The sequence below is a fragment of the Crotalus tigris genome, unplaced genomic scaffold, assembly GCF_016545835.1.
Source record: "Crotalus tigris isolate CLP2741 ecotype Arizona unplaced genomic scaffold, ASM1654583v1 scf7180000017752.986373038:1224578, whole genome shotgun sequence".
NCBI classification, from domain to species: domain Eukaryota; kingdom Metazoa; phylum Chordata; class Lepidosauria; order Squamata; family Viperidae; genus Crotalus; species Crotalus tigris.
The window spans coordinates 506,449-525,305 of NW_024096614.1; the positions used below are offsets into that span (position 1 = coordinate 506,449).

Here is an 18,857-nt window from a genome sequence, read left to right on the forward strand (position 1 = left end):
CATGCCATCCTTAGTTTTGAAAGCCATTTTAAAAAGTTTGATGAAATGATAATGGCTTTGGATAATATTCAGATGCTTGTAGCTGTGGATAAATTAGATCCAGAAAAGGAATGTGGTTTGAAAGCAGCAGATTCATTTCTAAGAAATGTGGACTGTACAGACTGAGCATAATTTGATTTCACACAACTCAATGAAGTTCAAGTCTGAGTTCTTTTACAACGGCAGAAACCTAACTGAATGGAGAAGTGATAAACTGATTTTCCCTAGGAGGGTTGAAGGCAATTTGGGGAATGGATTTATCACACTTAACTGGAAAACAATTTCATCTGGACTTTTTTGGGTAGATAGACCAACTTTGAAGATTGAATTTATTATATTTAACCAGATAAATATTGAAAAGATGTGGTATGGGGAAATAAATGTTGATATTTAATTTAGGATGAATCACTATGAACTCTTGGATTGATTTGGGATAGATAAGATGCCATGGTAGATTTTCTATGAGTTGATTAAAATAACATTTTTTAGCAGGATTTTGAAACTTTAACCTTGCCTTTATTATTATTATTATTATTATTATTATTATTATTATTACTATTATTATTATTATTATTATTATTATTACTATTACTATTACTATTACTATTATTATCTACTTTCTTAATACAATATATAGATGACAAATTAATAATTTGCAAATAAATGTAGAATTTTAAAAATTTGGGGCCAGTTTCTCAAGGGGTGCACTTTTAATGCACTTTTAAAAATGTTTGTTTTCTATTTTTTGTTTTTTTTTAAAATATTTTTTGAGTTTTGTATTTTAACTTTTTTTTTAATAAAATAAAAATAGACTTCCACCTGTGACGTCATCGTCGAACGGGTGAAGGAACAGATCTCTGTTCCTAGGTCCCGGGAAAATCTTCGCCAAGAGCCCAGCAAGGGCTTTGCCGATCCCAGAGAGATTGGTAAATTAAAGAGGAAGCTTCAGAGAAACCGGGTGGAAAGCAAACACCCGAGCAGAATGAAGCAACACTCTTAAAAATGGCAGAGATGAAACCGGTCTTTTAGACCGGCCTGGAGCGATGGTGGCAGCCTGAGAAGGAGTGGAAAATTGAACCGACAGCTTTGTAACAGGAGACGAGGAAACCCCTGAAGGAAGTGAGGATCATTTGGCTGAGAGAAGGTGCAGGAAAAGTAAAGCTATAAGGAGAGAATCACAGCGGCAACTGAATTGAAAGAGAGCGGAGAAGGGAGCAGAATGAGAACAGCGTGAAGAATGCTGAGTGCCCACTGTAAAGTTTTACAAAATGTGAGAGACTGGAATTTAAGAATGGCAAGAAGGTGTGAATGAAATCAAAGAAAGGACTGGAGAAAGGACGGTTGGAGACAATTAAAGGTGATTAAGAAGGACTTTGAAAAATTAACATAAGGACTAAAAGGTGAAGGGAGACAACGGAGAAATTTAGCTTATTTTTGAAGAATAAATAACATTGAAACTTGGACTTTAATTGACATATATGTGGACAAACTGATGAGTGGATGTTTTGGAAATATTGGATACAGAGAAGAAGAAATAAGAGGTGATATTTGGTGGATTGGTGGACATATTAAATTGAGACTGAGAAAAAAAGGCTTGATTTATAGTTAGAAGTATTATATATATATTCTCTATGCAAAAGTGGAGAAATATTATTCAAGTTATAAAAATGACAAGTACTGTAACTACAACTAAAGTTAGCAAAAAAACAATTACAAATACCACAAATACAATGGCCTCTCCTTCAGGTCAAAGAATCATGTTGGGGAAAGAAAAAGTAAAAGTAGAATTGGCAATGAACCCACAGAGTTTGCAGATAACACTACAAATGATTCAAGAAACAATGATGATGACCCAAGAGGCAATAGCAAATAATCATGAAGAAATGAAAATACATCATAAAGAAATTAAGAATGATATTGGAAAAATGAGGGATGAAATTAAAAATATGAATGATAAGATAGGTAATATACAACAAACAATGATGGAAAATGAACAAAGAATTCAAAAAGTTGAAACAAAAATGGAGCTTGTTGATAGTAAAATAGAAGGGATGATACAGAAATCTGATCAAGCAAATAGGGAGTTGACAATCTTTTGCTTTTCTGGAAATGAACAAAGCTTCGTTTTGTTTAAGATTTCAAAATATTGTTGAGGAAAAGGAGGAAGATTTGGGAGAAAAGATGGCAGAGATTTTGGCGGTGATTTTAGGCAAAGAAAAATTGGAAGTAAAAAGAGACATGGATGAAACATACAGAGCAGCGGTTCTCAACGTATGGGTCGCGACCCCATTTGGGGTCGATCGACCATTTTTCGGGGGTCACCAAAGAAGGCGATCCACCATTTTCTCCCCTCAGGGGGCGCGCCGCGCATGCGTGCCACGCATGGGGGCGATGCCGCACATGCACACTGCGCAAGGGGGGGCCGCCGTGCATGCACGCTGCACAAGGGGGCACCACCGCGCGTGCGCAGCGCAAGGGGGGCACCACGCATGCGTGCCACGCAAAGGGAGGCGCCACCGCGCAAGCGCGCCACGCATGGGGGCACCGCCGGTCATGCGCGTGCCGCCGCGCATGCGCGTAACGTTTGTGTGACGGGGTCGCCGTCACACAAAAGTTGAGAACCACTGATATAGAGTATACATAAATTATGCACGAAGGCATAGATTGGCAAGAGAGGTTCATATAAGGTTTACTAGAACAGTGGTTCTCAACCTTTTTATACCGGCGACCCCGGTCATAAGGACGCATTGCGCATGCGTGGCGTGGCACGCATGAGCGGTGCCGCCCCATGCACGATGCGCATGCGTGGTGCTGCCCCATGTGTGATGTGCATGCACGGCGGTGCCCCATGCACGGCGCGCATGCGCGGCGGCGCCCCCATGCGGGGCCGCCAGCTGAGGGAAAAAATGGCGGATCGCGTTGTTTGGCGACCCCCGTAAAATGGTCGTTCAACCCCAAATGGGGTCGCAACCCACAGGTTGAGAACCGCTGTAGTAGAAGATCAATAAGGGATGAAATATATAAAAAAACAAGAGACGAATCAATAATGTATAAGGGTAAAGAAATAATTGTATGAAAACAAATACCACGTAGTATACGAAATCAGAGATGAGAATACCAATTTTTAATGACTCAATTAATTAAATATAAAGTCAAGTTTCATTGGTTAATACCTGAAGGCATACTTTTAACTTGGCAGGAGAAAAAAATAGAAGATAGATACACTTGAGAAAGCACAGGACTTTTATGAGAGTTACTTTTCACAAGGAGAAGAACAAGAAAATAGGGAAGAGCCGGAGAGTAAAAGTTATGATGAAGATCTATTAGAGGAAGTTGATCGAGAGTTTAGACGTTTAACAATTTAAGAAAATTGGATATAGATGTGATGTATCTTTAGGAAGTTTACATAAAATAGGATTATAGAAAATTATTAGAGAAAGTAAAATTTAAAAACATTATACACTATATTAGCATAAAATAAGAAAGGAGGAATTATATATATCAAAGAAAAATAGAATTAAATAAATATACTTGGATGAAAAGGGGTGAATTTTAATGTTGGAAATAGTATTAGAGTAAAAACAGTATATGCACTAAATAATAATAGAATATTTGTATGATCACCATGCTTAGATGGAATTCCGGTTGAGTCTTATAAAAAATATGAGTGTTACTACAATGAATAATGTTGGATTCCTAGTAAGTAGTAGAATATGAAAGAAGGAAAATGTAAATAAGAAACAATGGGGCAATAACGACAAATATTTCAAAGAAGAAAGAGGGGGGAATTGTAAAGAATAGAATAGTACTGTTACAAACTGCTGTTAACAAAAAAGGATATATTACGTGTGTATGTGTGTAATGTTTGTTGTGTTTTGTTTTGTTTTGTTGGTCTAAAATAATAATAAAAGAAAAAAAATAGAACCAAAAAAAAGAAAGAAAGAAAGCTGATCAATTATTTTAACAACTTACCCAATAATTCATATGGATAGTACTACTCTTGTGGCCAATTTTAATTCAGGTTTAATTCAGCAGCCCAAGTTTCTAGAACGTTCTGTCAATATAACTGCACTTGGAAAGTTGAGGAATGGATGACTGAAAAAAGCAGAAGGCAGAGAGGTTGAGAAAGCCTCGGAAGACCATCCAAACGGTAGTGTTCAAAGGTTGTGACTCCTAGACAAGCTGTGGCTCACATATCTGTCAATCACAGGAGGACTGGGCAGTGAGAAGGCCATCTCTCATCCAAGGCAAGGGTGAATGGAGGAAACAGATGTTTGAAGCAGAAACAAAGAGAAAGGCACACCCCAGGAAAATAAAGGAAATACAAGTGCAAAAGTTTTTGGCAGGAATCTGGGGTTGGGGGGAATAAATTTCTAAAGAACAGATAATTGCTTATGGTGAAAAATTTTAGAACTGAAGATTTAGGAAAGATTATAAGTGGCATATTAACTATAAATAATCAATGCTCAATAGACATGTAGATACATAATCAATAGGTCACATAGACATCAACAACATCTATTGACTATGCAAAAGAGACTATCAAACAGCCCCAAAGAGAAAAAAGACTCCAGAACCTCTCCACCAGGAATCAGCATTCAGATCAGCATAGATTAACTCCAAGGTCAACTTCAGATTAACAATGAAGTAAGGAAAACCCCAATCAAGAAACTGCCACAGTGCCTTTAGTAAACAGCCTCACCAAAGAATCCTTGTTGGACTTGATCTGTAGTAACAGATCATTATTTCTTTGTTTTCCATCACTTGTATCTGCGATGGGTAAACACCTTTTCTTCCAGTAGTTCTGCAGCTGCTGGCCCTGGTTGCTCAGCCAACAGTCCTGAGTCCTGTAACCCATTTTTCACCAGATATCCAGGAACTCCGATATCTAGCGCGTACCTTGTTAACCCGGGCGACGTCCGAGCCGGTATGGCATTCTGCAATTTACGTCTCACCATATTTTTTATGGGAGAGACACTCTTTGTCTGACTCCTCTGATGAGACCTGTCCAGTATGGTTGAACCTCTGGCATAGCTCTCATCTTCCTCAGAGTACACAAGCCCCACAACCACGTCAAGGTAGTGCCTCACAGATATCGTCACAGGATGGAAGCAGTTCCTAATAAGGCCGCCTTTTGCAACTGACTAATAGCGAATTTGTCAATGCCAATTGTGTTCAAGTGGTGCTCCAATGTTCAAGTGTTGTTGTTGTTGTTGTTGTTGTTGTTGTTGTTATTATTATTATTATTATTATTATTATTATTATTATTATTATTAAACTTCCCATGAGTTGACCTGGGAAAACAAGTTGTTGAAAGAACTGGCCACTGACTCTCATGACTTATTTTTGTGGCATGTGATCAGAGGCAACCTCATTAACCTGAATTAATGTGATAGTATCTTCTTGACAAAGTTCAAAAATGAGGCAGAACATCAGCATCATGTTGCTATTTGTATCCCATCAATGGAGTATATAAAACACAAAGAAAAAAAGCATCAGACAAAAGGATACAACCATCTTCAGATCCACAAGTGAAGATCAAAGAAAAAAAAGCCAGAAAATGATGGCTGTAGAGACAATTTTGTTTGTTTTGCTGCTTGCTCTGCTGATTCTCTTTTTCCTGAAACAACTTTGGATCCAAAGACATTTGCCTCCTGGTCCTTTGGCTCTACCTTTCATTGGGACCTTGTGGGCTCACGGGTTTTGGTTTTGTGAAGATTATTTTCGTAAGGTATTTCATTCTCAATAATTTACCAACAATATATAAAATCATTCTCAATTATTTTCTCTGTAACATAACTGTAGAAAAATGTATTAACCTAGTAAATATTCTTGCATGACGAGAAATATAATTAATTAAATGATAGCGATGACACTTGATTATTTTCCTCTTCATGTCAGAATATCCAAGCCAAGTTCTGCTCATCACCGTTTCACAAAGTAGAATGTGAAATAAATGGGGCTGAGTTTTTAGGCAGCAGATTCTAGTTCAGTCTTACCAAGAAATGTTTGAAAATGGAACCAGTTCTTCAGAGAGGGGAGGTTTCTCCTTCATTCTGCCTAAATGAAGCTAGACATTTTATAATGATTTCAAAAGCTCTATGGATCTTTGTTCTAGCCCAGGGGTAGGCAACCCAAAACACTCAAAGAGCCACTTGGACCCATTTCCCACCGAAAACAAAACATGGGGAGCCGCAAAACCCTTTTGATATCTAAAATGAAGATAACACTGCATATATCCTTTTTTACCTTTAATGTGTATATGTATGTATATGTGTGTGTGTGTGTGTATATATATATATATATATATATATTATATATATATATATATATATATATATATATATATGGTTGTTCGGGTTTTCTCTCCCGCGGGAGAACCAAAGACCTACTTACAAACACCCGCGAAAACCTCAGAAATATATGTTTTCTGAGGTTTTCGCGGGTGTTTGTATGTAGGTCTTTGGTTGTTCGGGTTTTCTCCCGCGTAAAATTGGAAGTGTCTTGGCGACGTTTCGACGAAGTCCCATTCGTCATCTTCAGGCTGGTGTTTTCAGCTTCGTGCTTCGAGCAGCAATGTGTGGTCTTAGCTGTTTCTTCCTTTTAACTGCCAGTGGGGGTATGAACTGATTGGGTGGGAGCTTGGCTGTGTTCTGATTGGGTGGAGGTGTGTTCTGATTGGTTAGGGGCGTGGCTGTGCTCTGATTGGCTGGGGGGTTGGCTGTGCTCTGATTGGCTGGGGGGTTGGCTGTGCTCTGATTGGCTGGGGGAGTGTTCTGTTTGGTTGTGCTCAGGTTAGTCTGAGTTGCAGAGGGGTTTAAGATTTTGGGCTGCCTTGCTATTTTTTTGGCTTCGCGTTTGTGGTCGTGCCTCATTTTCATGGAGGGTGTCAGTTTGCTTCGTGTATGGATTGGAGGGCTTTAAAGTGGCTAATGATGCAGCTCTGGTCTGGCTTCTGGTTTGTGGTCGTGCCTTATCATCGGTGTGGCTTTGGGTTTGCTTTTTGCGTGGATGTGTGGTGGTGACATCCTGTGTGGTTTTTGTGAGTGTGGATCTGGTATCATTTTTTGTATTAGGGAGTCGTTTGTCAATAAGGGCGGGTTTCCAAATGGCTGGTAGGCGGGAGGTATCATCTCGCTTGTTCATGCTGTGTGGGCGTTTTTCTATCTCGATGGCTTCTCTGATTATTCTGTTATTAAAATGTTCACTTTTGGCAATGGTTCTGGTATTTTTAAAGTCAATTTCATGTCCTGTGGCTTTAAGGTGTTGGACCAGGGAAGATGTTGGTTCCTCTTTTTTGACTGAGTTCTTATGTTCTTCAATGCGTGCACTTATTCTTCTGTTGGTTTGTCCGATGTATGTGGTGGGACAAGTGGTGCATGGGATTTCGTATACTCCTTGATTTTCTAATTCAATTTTATCTTTGGGGTTTCTAAGGATGGTGGATATTTTTCTGTTTGTGCAGAATGCTGTTTTGATGTTGTGTTTATGGAGGATCTTACTGATTCTGTCTGTGGTGCCTTTTATGTATGGGAGGAGGGCTTTGCCGTTTTCTTGTTCTTTGTCTTGGATTTTAGTGGGGGTTTCTTTTTGGATTAGGTTTGTAATCTTATTTCTTTGGAATCCATTGGATGTTAGTACATTGGTGAGAGTGTGTAGTTCGGTTTTTAGGTGTTGTTCATCAGCTAAGCGTTTTGTTCTGGAGATGAGTGTCTTGGCTACAGAGTTGATCTGTGCTGGGTGGTGGTGTGAGAGAGCGTGCAGATAGCGGTTTGTGTGTGTTTTCTTCTGGTAGATGGTGTGTCCTAGGGAGCCATTGGATTTCTTGTAGACTAAGACATCCAGGAAGGGAAGTTGGTTGTTAGCTTCTGTTTCCATGGTGAACTGTATTTTGGGGTGTAGGCTGTTGAGGTGTGTGAGGAAGTTGTCCAGTTTTTCTTTCCCATGTGGCCAGATTATGAAGGTGTCGTCTACGTATCTGAGCCAGAGTTTGGGTTTGTGATCCGATTTTTCTAGAGCTTGGGTTTCAAAGTGTTCCATGTAGAGGTTGGCAATGACAGGTGAGAGGGGTGATCCCATGGGTGCTCCTTCTGTTTGTTTGTATTTTTGTCCATTATAGATGAAGTATGTGTTGGATAGGCAGTGGTTGGTCAGATCTAAGATGTGTTTGGGGGGGTTATATTTGTTTTGAATAGCTGTCAAGGCTTCTTTGATAGGCACTTGGGTGAAGAGGGATATGACATCGAAGCTCACTAGTAGGTCGCTGGGCTGTAAGTTTTGTTTCTTTATGATCTCTATAAACTGGAATGAGTTTTTTAACGTGTGAGGTGATGGATTCTGCATAGGGCTGTAGTTGTTTGGCGAGAAATTTGACTAGGTTTTGTAGAGGTGAGCCTATGGAGCTGACTATAGGTCTGGTGGGGTTCCTTCTTTGTGTATCTTGGGGAGACCATAGAGTTTGGGGCATCTGGATGATTTCTCTCGGGGAATGATTCTTTGCTGGATCTCTTCGCTAATGGGGGAGGCTTTTATTTTGGATCTGGTGGTTTTTCCAGGTAGGTGGTGGGATCTGTATTTAGGGGTTTGTATGTGGAGTCTTGGAGTAGGTTGGTTAATTTGGTTTGGTAGTCAGATGTGTTCATAACCACCGTGGCGTTGCCCTTGTCTGCTGTAGGATTATTATGCTGGTGTCTTCTTTCAGGTTACGTAGTGCTGTCTGTTCCTCTTTGGGTAAGTTGCTTTTGGGTGGCTTGCTGGTGCAGAGGATGTTGGTGATTTCGAGTCTGATTCTGTTGGCGTCGTCGGGGTTGATTTTGGTCAGGCTGGTTTCAACTCCACATATAATGGTTTCAGTGGGGATGTGTTTGGGAGCGACTGCAAAGTTGAATCCTTTGGAACGGACATTGGTTTCGGCTTTGGTGAGGATCCTATCTGAGATGTTATGCACTGTTTGTTTCATGTGTGGCTGTGAGGGAGGAGGGGTTTGTTTCTGGCGTTCTTGTAGTCTTCGGAGTTTGTTGGTATGTGTATCTGTCTTGAGGGTGGTCTGTGTTTCGGCTCTCCAGACGGCGAGTTGTTTGGATTTGTCCCAAAGTGCGGGGTGGATCTTGTTGCTGAGTTTGAGGTGGAGTGTGAGGAGATCTTTGTTAATTCGGTCTAAGAGGAATCTTTTTGTGTGAAGTTCATTTCTGATTAGGGCCAATTCTGTTCTTTTCAGGATCCGTTTGGTCTTTGGTTGTTCGGGTTTTCTCCCGCGTAAAATTGGAAGTGTCTTGGCGACGTTTCGATGAAGTCCCATTCGTCATCTTCAGGCTGGTGTTTTCAGCTTCGTGCTTTGAGCAGCAATGTGTGGTCTTAGCTGTTTCTTCCTTTTAACTGCCAGTGGGGATATGAACTGATTGGGTGGGAGCTTGGCTTGTTCTGATTGGGTGGAGGTGTGTTCTGAATGGTTAGGGGCTTGGCTGTGCTCTGATTGGCTGGGGGAGTGTTCTGTTTGGTTGTGCTCAGGTTAGTCTGAGTTGCAGAGGGGTTTGAGATTTTGGGCTGCCTTGCTATTTTTTGGCTTCGCGTTCGTGGTCGTGCTTCCTCTTCATGGAGGGTGTCAGTTTGCTGCATGTATGGATTGGAGGGGTTTAAAGTGGCTAATGATGCAGCTGTGTTCTGGCTTCTGGTTTGTGGTCGTGCCTCGTCATTGGTGTGGCTTTGGGTTTGTTTTTTGCGTGGATGTGTGGTGGTGACCTCCTGTGTGGTTTTTGTGAGTGTGGGTCTGGTATCATTTTTTGTGTTAGGGGGTCGTTTGTCAATAAACAGTGCAATAACAGTAAACAGTGCAATAACAAATAGTAATGGTGGACAATGAATCTCCTTGAAATATTCCTCTCTTGATATTAACCTCTCCCAGTCTCTCACCATTGATCTGCAACTGTGTCTTCCATTGTGCCATCGATCTTTGTACAAATTTTCTGATGTTTCTACTGACTCCTGTTATTTCTAGGCACTTGATTATCCAGTCATGTGGCAGAGATGATGATGATGATGATGGTTATTATTATCATCTACTTTCTCAGTATAATATATAGATGACAGATTAATAATTTGCAAATAGATATAGAATTTTAAAAATTTGGGGTCAGTTTCTCAAAGGGTGCACTTTTAATGCACTTTTTAAAATGTTTGTTTTCTATTTTTTTTAAATATTTTTTGAGTTTTGTATTTTAACTTTTGTTGAATAAAATAAAAACAGAACCAAAAAAGAAAGAAAGAAAGAAAGCTGATCCATTATTTTAACAACTTACTCAATAATTCATATGGATAGTACTACTCTTGTGGCTAATTTTAATTCAGGTTTAATTCAGCAGCCCAAGTCTCCAGAACATTCTGTCAATAGAACTGCAGTTGGAAAATTGAGGAATGGATGACTGAAAAAAGCAGAAGGCAGAGAGGTTGAGAAAGCCTTGGAAGACCATCCAAACGGTAGTGTTCAAAGGTTGTGACTCATAGACAAGCTGTGGCTCACATATCTGTCAATCACAAGAGGACTGGGTAGTGAGAAGTCCATCTCTCATCCAAGACAAGGGTGAATGGAGGAAACAGATGTTTGAAGCAGAAACAAAGAGAAAGGCACACCCCAGGAAAATAAAGGAAATACAAGTGCAAAAGTTTTTGGCAGGAATCTAGGGTTGGGGGGAATAAATTTCTAAAGAACAGATAATTGCTTATGGTGAAAAATCTTAGAACTGAAGATTTAGGAAAAACTATAAGTGGCATTTTGTTGTTGTTGTTGTTGTTAATTGCGAAGTCGTGTCCGACCCATCGCGACCCCATGGACAACGTTCCTCCAGGTCTTCCTGTCCTCTACCATCTTCTGGAGTCCATTTAAATTCACACCTACTGCTTCAGTGACTCCCTCCAGCCATCTCCCTTCTTCTATTGCCCTCAATCTTTCCCAGTATTAGGCCCTTTTCCAGTGAGTCCTTCCTTCTCATTAGGTGGCCAAAGTATTTGAGTTTCAACTTCAGGATCTGGCCTTCTAAAGAGCAGTCGGGGTTGATCTCTTCTAGGACAGACCGGTTTGAACGCCTTGCAGTCCAAGGGACTCGCAGGAGTCTTCTCCAGCACCATAATTCAAAGCCTCAATTCTTTTGCGCTCAGCCTTTCTTATGGTCCAACTTTCACAGCCATACATTGCAACTGGGAAAACCATGGCCTGGACTATACGCACTTTTGTTGGCAGGGTGATGTCTCTGCTTTTTAGAATGCTGTCTAGATTTGCCATAACTTTCCTCCCCAGGAGCAAGCGTCTTTTAATTTCTTGGCTGCAATCCCCATCTGAGGTGATCTTGGAGCCCAGAAAAATAAAATCTGTCACTACCTCCATTTCTTCCCCATCTATTTGCCAGGAATTGAGAGGGCCGGATGCCATGATTTTGGTTTTCTTAATGTTGAGTTTCAAGCCAACTTTTGCTCTCTCCTTCTTCACCCGCATCAAGAGGCTCTTTAGTTCCTCTTCACTTTCTGCCATTAGAGTGGTATCATCTGCATATCTTAGGTTGTTGATATTTCTCCCGGCAATCTTAATTCCAACTTTTGATTCATCTAGCCCTGCCTTTCTCATGATGTGCTCTGCCTATAAGTTAAATAGGCAGGGCGACAGTATACAGCCTTGCCGGACTCCTTTTCCAATTTTGAACCAATCAGTGGTTCCGTGTTCGGTTCTCACTGTTGCTTCTTGACCCGCATATAGGTTTCTCAAGAGACAAATGAGATGGTCTGGTACTCCCATCTCTTTAAGAACTTGCCACAATTTTTTGTGATCCACACAATCAAAGGCTTTAGCATAGTCAATGAAGCAGAAGTAGATGTTTTTCTGGAACTCCCTAGCTTTCTCCATGATCCAGCGTATGTTGCCAATTTGATCTCTAGTTCCTCTGCCTCTTCGAAATCCTGCCTGTACTTCTGGTAGTTCTCGATCTACATACTGCTGGAGTCTAGCTTGTAGGATTTTAAGCATAACTTTACTAGCATGTGAAATGAGTGCAATGGTGCGATAGTTTGAACAGTCTTTGGCATTGCCTTTCTTTGGAATTGGAATGTAAACTGACCTTTTCCAATCCTGTGGCCATGTTGAGTTTTCCAAATTTGCTGGCAAATTGAGTGTAGCACTTTTACTGCATCATCTTTTAAGATTTTGAATAGCTCAGCTGGAATACTGTCACCTCCACTAGCTTTGTTGTTGCTCAGATTTTCTAAGGCCCATTTCACTTCACATTCTAGGATGTCTGGTTCGAGGTCAATGATCATCTCATTGTGGTTATCTGGGTTGTTAAGCTCATTTTTGACTACGTCTAGCTTGCCTTGATTCATGGATCTTACATTCCAGGTTCCTATGGAGAAAAAATCTTTACAGCATCGGACTTTCCTTTCACCACCAGATATATGCACAGCTGAGCGTCCTTTCAGCTTTGGCCCAGTAGCTTCATTCTTTCTGACGCTACTAGTACTAGCCCTCTGCTCTTCCCCAGTAGACACCTTCCGACCTGAGGGGCTCATCTTCCAGTGTCATATCTTTTTTCCTTTTAGTACTGTCCATGGGGTTTTCATGGCAAAGATACTGGAGTGGTTTGCCATTTCTTTCTCCAGTGGATCACTTTTTGTCAGAACTCTCTGCTATAACCTGTCCATCTTGGGTGGCCCTGCATGGCATAGCTTATAGCTTCATTGAGTTACGCAAGCCCCTTAGCCATGACAAGACAGTAATCCATAAAGAGGATAAGTGGCATATTAACTATAAATAATCAATGCTCAATAGACATGTAGACACATAATCAATAGATCACATGGACATCAACATCTATTGACTACACCAGTGGTGGTGAACCTATAGCATGCGTGCCAGAGGCGGCACTCAGAGCCCTCTCTGTGGGCACACATGCCATGTCCTGGAGATGGCAACCATTCCTCTTCAACCAGCTGCCCGCTAACTCGCCGAGGTCTCATGTGGCTGTATTCATCCCAGAACCCATGCGCTCACTGGCCTCTGTGTGCAGGGGCCAATGGTGTCAGGCAGCAGCCACCCCAGCCCCTGCTTCACCTTGCCTTGCAAGAATGGCACCCCGCCCTGCCTCGCCTCTCCCTGCAGGATGAGCCTTCTTCCCACCGCCCCACCTACCAGAGACCCCCTGGATCTCCCTCAACCCTGCCCGGCCCCCACATCCCTCCCCACAAGCAACATTGCGATGATCACCTTGGCCATACCCACCCAATCTACCATGACCACCACAGCCATGCCCATCCAGTGGGCCATGCCCACCTGACACCTGGTAATAAATAAGTGTGTTTTGGGTTGCAGTTTGGGCACTTGGTCTCTAAAAGGTTCGCCATCACTGGACTATGCAAAAGAGACTATCAAACAGCCCAAAAGAGAAAAAAGACTCCAGCACCTCTCCACCAGGAATCAGCACTCAGATCAGCATAGATTAACTCCAAGATCAACTTCAGATTGTCAACTTCTAGAAAGAGTACAGAGAAGAGCAACAAAGATGATTAGGGGACTGGAGGCTAAAACATATAAGGAACGGTTGCTAGAATTGGGTATGTCTAGTTTAACGAAGAGAAGGACAAGGGGGGACATGATAGCAGTATTCCAATATCTCAGGGGCTGCCAGAAAGAAGAGGGAGTCAAGCTATTTTCCAAAGCACCTGAGCAGGAAAGAGCATGATGGGTGGGAAACTATCAAGGAGAGAAGCACCTAGAACTAAGAGAAAACTTCTGACATGATAACAAATTAATCAGTGGAACATCTTTGCCGTCCAGAGCAGTAAATGCTCCAACACTGGAAGTTTTTAAGAAGAGACTGGACAGCCATTGTCCGAAATGTGTAGTTTCCTCCTTAGCAATGGGGTTTGATTAGAGACCTCCAAGTCCCTTCCACTTTACTACTACTACTACTACTATTATTTTATTATTTTTTTATTATCGATCATCGCACAGTCAGCCAGATGTTCAGACTGGATTTGGCATTTTGTCTACCTATCGAGTCCTTACCCAGGACCTGGGATAGGCAGATGTGGATGTTTGATGGCATTACAGATATCGTCGCAGGATGGAAGCAGTTCCTAGTAAGGCCGCCTTTTGCAATTGACTAATAGCGAATTTGTCAATGCCAATGGTGTTCAAGTGGTGCCCCAGTTGTTTTGGGATTGCACCCAAGGAGCCTATCACTATTGGTACTACCCTTGCTTGCTTTTGCCACAGCCTTTCTATTTCTATTTGTAGGTCTTTGTATTTTGTTATCTTCTCCAGTTCTTTCTCGTCTATTCTGCTGTCTCCAGGCACTGCCACATCCACTATCCAAACTTTTTTGTCTTTCTTATCGACAATTGTTAAGTCTGGGGTATTATGTTGCAGGTGCTTGTCTGTTTGAATTCTGAAGTCCCAGAGCAGTTTAATTTTATCATTTTATATGACTTTCTCTATTTTATGATCCCACCAGTTTTTGCTTACAGGTAAATGATATTTTTTGCAGATCTTCCAATGCACCATTGTTGCTACTTTGTCATGCTGCTGCTTGTAATCTGTTTGTGCAATCTTCTTGCAACAGCTTACCAAGTGGTCCACTGTTTCTTCAGCTTCTTTGCATAGGCGGCACTTACTGTCTGTTGCTGTCTTCTTAATTTTGACTTTGTATGCATTTGTCCTTAAGGCTTGGTCTTGTGCAGCCAGAATTAGTCCCTCGGTCTCTTTCTTCAATTTTCCTGCTCTTAGCCATTGCCATGTTTTATTATTATCTGCTTTCCCAGCTATTTTTTTTTTCATGTATTGGCCATGTAGTGCTTTGTCTTCCCATGCCTCTATTCTGTCCTTCATTTGGTCTTTCTTGTAGGCCAGTTTGGTCTCTCCAGTAGTTAGTAAGCCTTTCTGATATACTAATTTCAGTGCATCTTCATCATTGTTCTTCAGATATTCTTCCAAAGCCATTTTTTCTTCTTCAACCATCTGATGTACTTGTAGCATTCCACGCCCACCTATTTGCTTGGTAGATAAAGTCTGTCAATGTCACTGCATGGATGAAGGGTGTGATTCATTGTCATTATTTTTCTGGTCTTCCTATCCATTGCTTTTAGTTCTGCTTTAGTCCAGTCCACTCTTCCAGCTGTTTTTTTTTTTTTTTTTTTGTACCTACTGACTGGGATCTGCCCAGGTGTTTGATTTGCCTTTTGGTATTCCTCCATTAGTTTGGACTTTAAGATCTTCTTCAATCTCTTGATGTATTCACCTCTAATCTTTTTCTTGACTTCAGTGTGCTTGATGTTGTCAGCTTGAAGAATACCCAAGTATTTGTAGTACTCTTCCTCATCCAGACTCTTAATGTTATTTTCGTGGGGCATCTTGATTCCTTCAGTTTTCATTATTTTTCCTTGTTTGATATTAAGTGTGGCACATTTGTCCAAGCAAAACTCCATTACAATATCTTGGCTATATATACGGACAGTGTTGAGCAGCGATTCTATTTCAGATGATGTTTTTCCATACAGCTTCAGATCATCCATATAAAGGAGGTGGGATAGTCTGGCAGATGTTTTTGATGTTTGATAGCCATGTCCTGAGTTATTCAGTAGTGTTGACAGAGGAAACAGTGCAATAACAAATAGTAATGGTGATAATGAATCTCCTTGAAATATTCCTCTCTTGATATTAACCTCTCCCAGTCTCTCACCATTGATCTGCAACTGTGTCTTCCATTGTGCCATCGATCTTTGCACAAATTTTCTGATGTTTCTACGACTCCTGTTATTTCTAGGCACTTGGCAGAGAGTCAAATGCCTTTTTGTAGTCAATCCATGCCACATTCAGGTTGGTCTTCATTTTCTTGCAGTTTTCCAAGATCATTTTGTCTATTAGGAGTTGATCTTTTGTTCCTCTGCTATTGGGGTGATTTCCTTTCTGCTCAGGTGGAAAGAGATTGTTTCAACTAGATGCTGTTGTACTGCATCAGCTACCACACCAGTTAGTAATTTGAAAGTTGTTGGTAAGCAGGTAATTGGCCTGTATTTACCTGGTGTTGCCCCTCTTGTTGGATTTTTCATTATTAGGTAGGTTTTCCCAGTTGTTAGCCACTTTTCAATTTCTCCTCCTTGTAGTATATTGTTGAACTGCTTGGAAATCAGTGGGTGTATAACAGTTGGATGTTTCAACCAAAACCCATGCAGTTCATCTTCACCTGGTGCTGACCAATTTTTGATTTTCCTTGCTCTTTTTTCTACCATTTTGTTGTTATTACTAGTTCTTTCATTTCAACTTCTGTTTTTTTTGCATCCAACTCTTTTAACCAAGAAAAACCACACCCCCCAAAAACCCCCCCCCCCCGCCAAAATCCCCCTTTTGGGTTGTATTTCTTTGGGTTATCCCATACCTGCTTCCAGAACTGCACTGTTTCTTTCTTCCTTGTCAGGTACTGACTGATTCCTTGCAGTTTCTCCATTGATGGATTGGTAGAAACGTTTCTGATTGGATTGAAATTGGAGGTTCTGCCTATAGTTTGCAATTCGAGCTTCATATCTACTGATTTTCCTGGCTATAGCTGTTATTTGTTGCTTTATTATTTCCAGTGCTTCCTTGATCTTCCTTGTTTCTAAGTGGTATTTCTTGATTAGGTATTCTTTGGTCTTCTTGTTCTTCAGCTTCTTTTCTTTCATCTGTTCTAGCTTGCTTGCATGTGATCTTAACTTGCTGATCTTATTTTCTAGTCTAACCTTCCATTTTTCTGGTGCACTGTTTGTTTGTTTTTCTTTTTTTGTTGATTTTGCATCCCAGGTATTCTGTTATAACTGCAGCTGTGCTGTACATTAGTTGTTTGTTTCTTGCAGTGAATTGGTGCTTATACTTGATATTGCAATATTTGCATCTTTTAATGCTTGTGCTAGCTGTTTCTTTGGAACAAGCTTCAATGCAGGTAGCCTTATTCTGTTGTTTTTGTGCTGTTCTAGATGCTCAGTTATTCTTTGTTTCAATTCTTTTATTTCTTTAGTTAGAGGGTTTTGTTCTTCCTGAGGTAGAGGTGCCTGGTTTCCAAATGAGAACAGTTGTATATCTCTGCTGGATTCCTTCACTGCCAACTCCCCCTGGTTTGCCTCTACATTCTGAATTACTTCTGGTAAGGCTTTGATTTCTTTGCCCTGGGTAAACCTTTGCAGTTCGTCCAATTCTGTTTCTGTGAATATTTTATTTCGTGTTATAAATCGGCGTTGATCTGCTAGTCTCTGTTCTGTTATTTCTGATTCTGGATGTTGTTCTTTCCAGAACTGGTGCATTCGTTTTAGATATCCTCTTCTTGTTGGACTTGATCTGTAGTAACAGATCATTATTTCTTTGTTTTCCATCACTGTGTATCTGCGACGGGTAAACACCTTTTCTTCCAGTAGTTCTGCAGCTGCTGGCCCTGGTTGCTCAGCCAACAGTCCTGAGTCCTGTAACCCATTTTTCACCAGATATCCAGGAACTCCAATATCTAGTGCGGACCTTGTTAACCCGGGCGACGTCCGAGCCGGTATGGCATTCTGAAATTTACGTCTCACCATATTTTTTATGGGAGAGACACTCTTTGTCTGACTCCTCTGATGAGACCTGTCCAGTATGGTTGAACCTCTAGCATAGCTCTCATCTTCCTCAGAGTACACAAGCCCCACAACCACGTCAAGGTAGTGCCTCACTGGGGGTATTATTATTATTATTATTATTATTATTATTATTATAGATTAAGAGTGAAGTAAGCAAAACCCCAATCAAGAAACTGCCACAAAGCCATTAGTAAACAGCCTCACCAAAGAATCCTAAGACCGCTATTCCCACCCAGATATGAAAGACATTCGAACAAAACAGCAAACAGCACTCCTTACTAGCACTGATGATGTCACCTAGTTAGGGTAATGAAACGAAAGAAAAGAAAACAAGCAAACTCAGAGAACACCCCTTATAAATAATCTGTTTTATTTGATTATAACATTTCTCAACTTTGATTCTCTTGGCAGCTTGTAAAACGATATGGAAATATATACACCATAAGTGCTGGACCTCACCTTCTAGTAGTGCTGTCTGGATTCAAAACTGTGAAAGAAGTAATGACCAGCTTCCCAGAGGAATTGTCTGATAGATCAGAGGATGCTTTCATTACTGCTGTGGGGAAAAAAAAGGGTAAGTGCAAATAGTAAGGAATTGTATCCAAATAACCACTGTTACCATTTGTGTGAATAATGGTATGTCGTGAGAATGGCTGATGGTCGGATTCCAAAAGATGAGCCAATGATTTGCTGAAGCTGACAAAAAAGCCAATGTAGTTCTAGGCTGCATCAACCAAAGTGTACCATCAAGATATTGAGAACTGATAGCACTGCTTTACATCACTCTGGTGAGACCACATTTAAAATACTGCATCCAGTTTTGGTCACCAAGAAAGAAAAAAGATATTGAAACTCTGGAACATGCGCAGAGAAGAGAACAAAAATGATAAAGGATCTGGAGGTTAACAGGTATGTCTAGCCCAGGGGTAGGCAACCTTGGCTCTTTTATGACTTGTGGACTTCAAGTCCCAGAATTCCTGAGCCAGCCATGCATGGTTGAAGTACACGAGTCATAAAAGAGCAAGGTTGCCTACCCTGGGCTAGCCCATCGAAGAGAAGGATTAGGGAGAAAGTTGTCTTTTAGCACTTGAGGGCTGTCAGAAAGAAGAAGGACAAGAAGTATAGGTTGACATTTTTGAATTTGTTTTTAAGTCTAATTCTGGGTTTCTTTCTATGGTACACAGGCTTCCATAAAAGTGCTT

The 18,857-nt window shown here is 40.9% G+C and overlaps 1 protein-coding gene across 1 annotated transcript in view; it reads left to right on the plus strand.

Annotated features, from left to right (window-relative positions):
* Positions 1–252: 252 nt before the first annotated feature.
* LOC120306748 (cytochrome P450 2J2-like) overlaps positions 253–18,857 on the plus strand; it is a 46,597-nt gene continuing 27,992 nt past the window's right edge. Inside the window, exons 1-2 of the mRNA XM_039340527.1 lie at positions 253–340; positions 18,067–18,229. Of these exons, the coding sequence (XP_039196461.1) occupies positions 18,157–18,229 (73 nt within the window). The 5' untranslated portion in view covers positions 253–340; positions 18,067–18,156. The remainder of the gene's footprint in view (positions 341–18,066; positions 18,230–18,857) is intronic.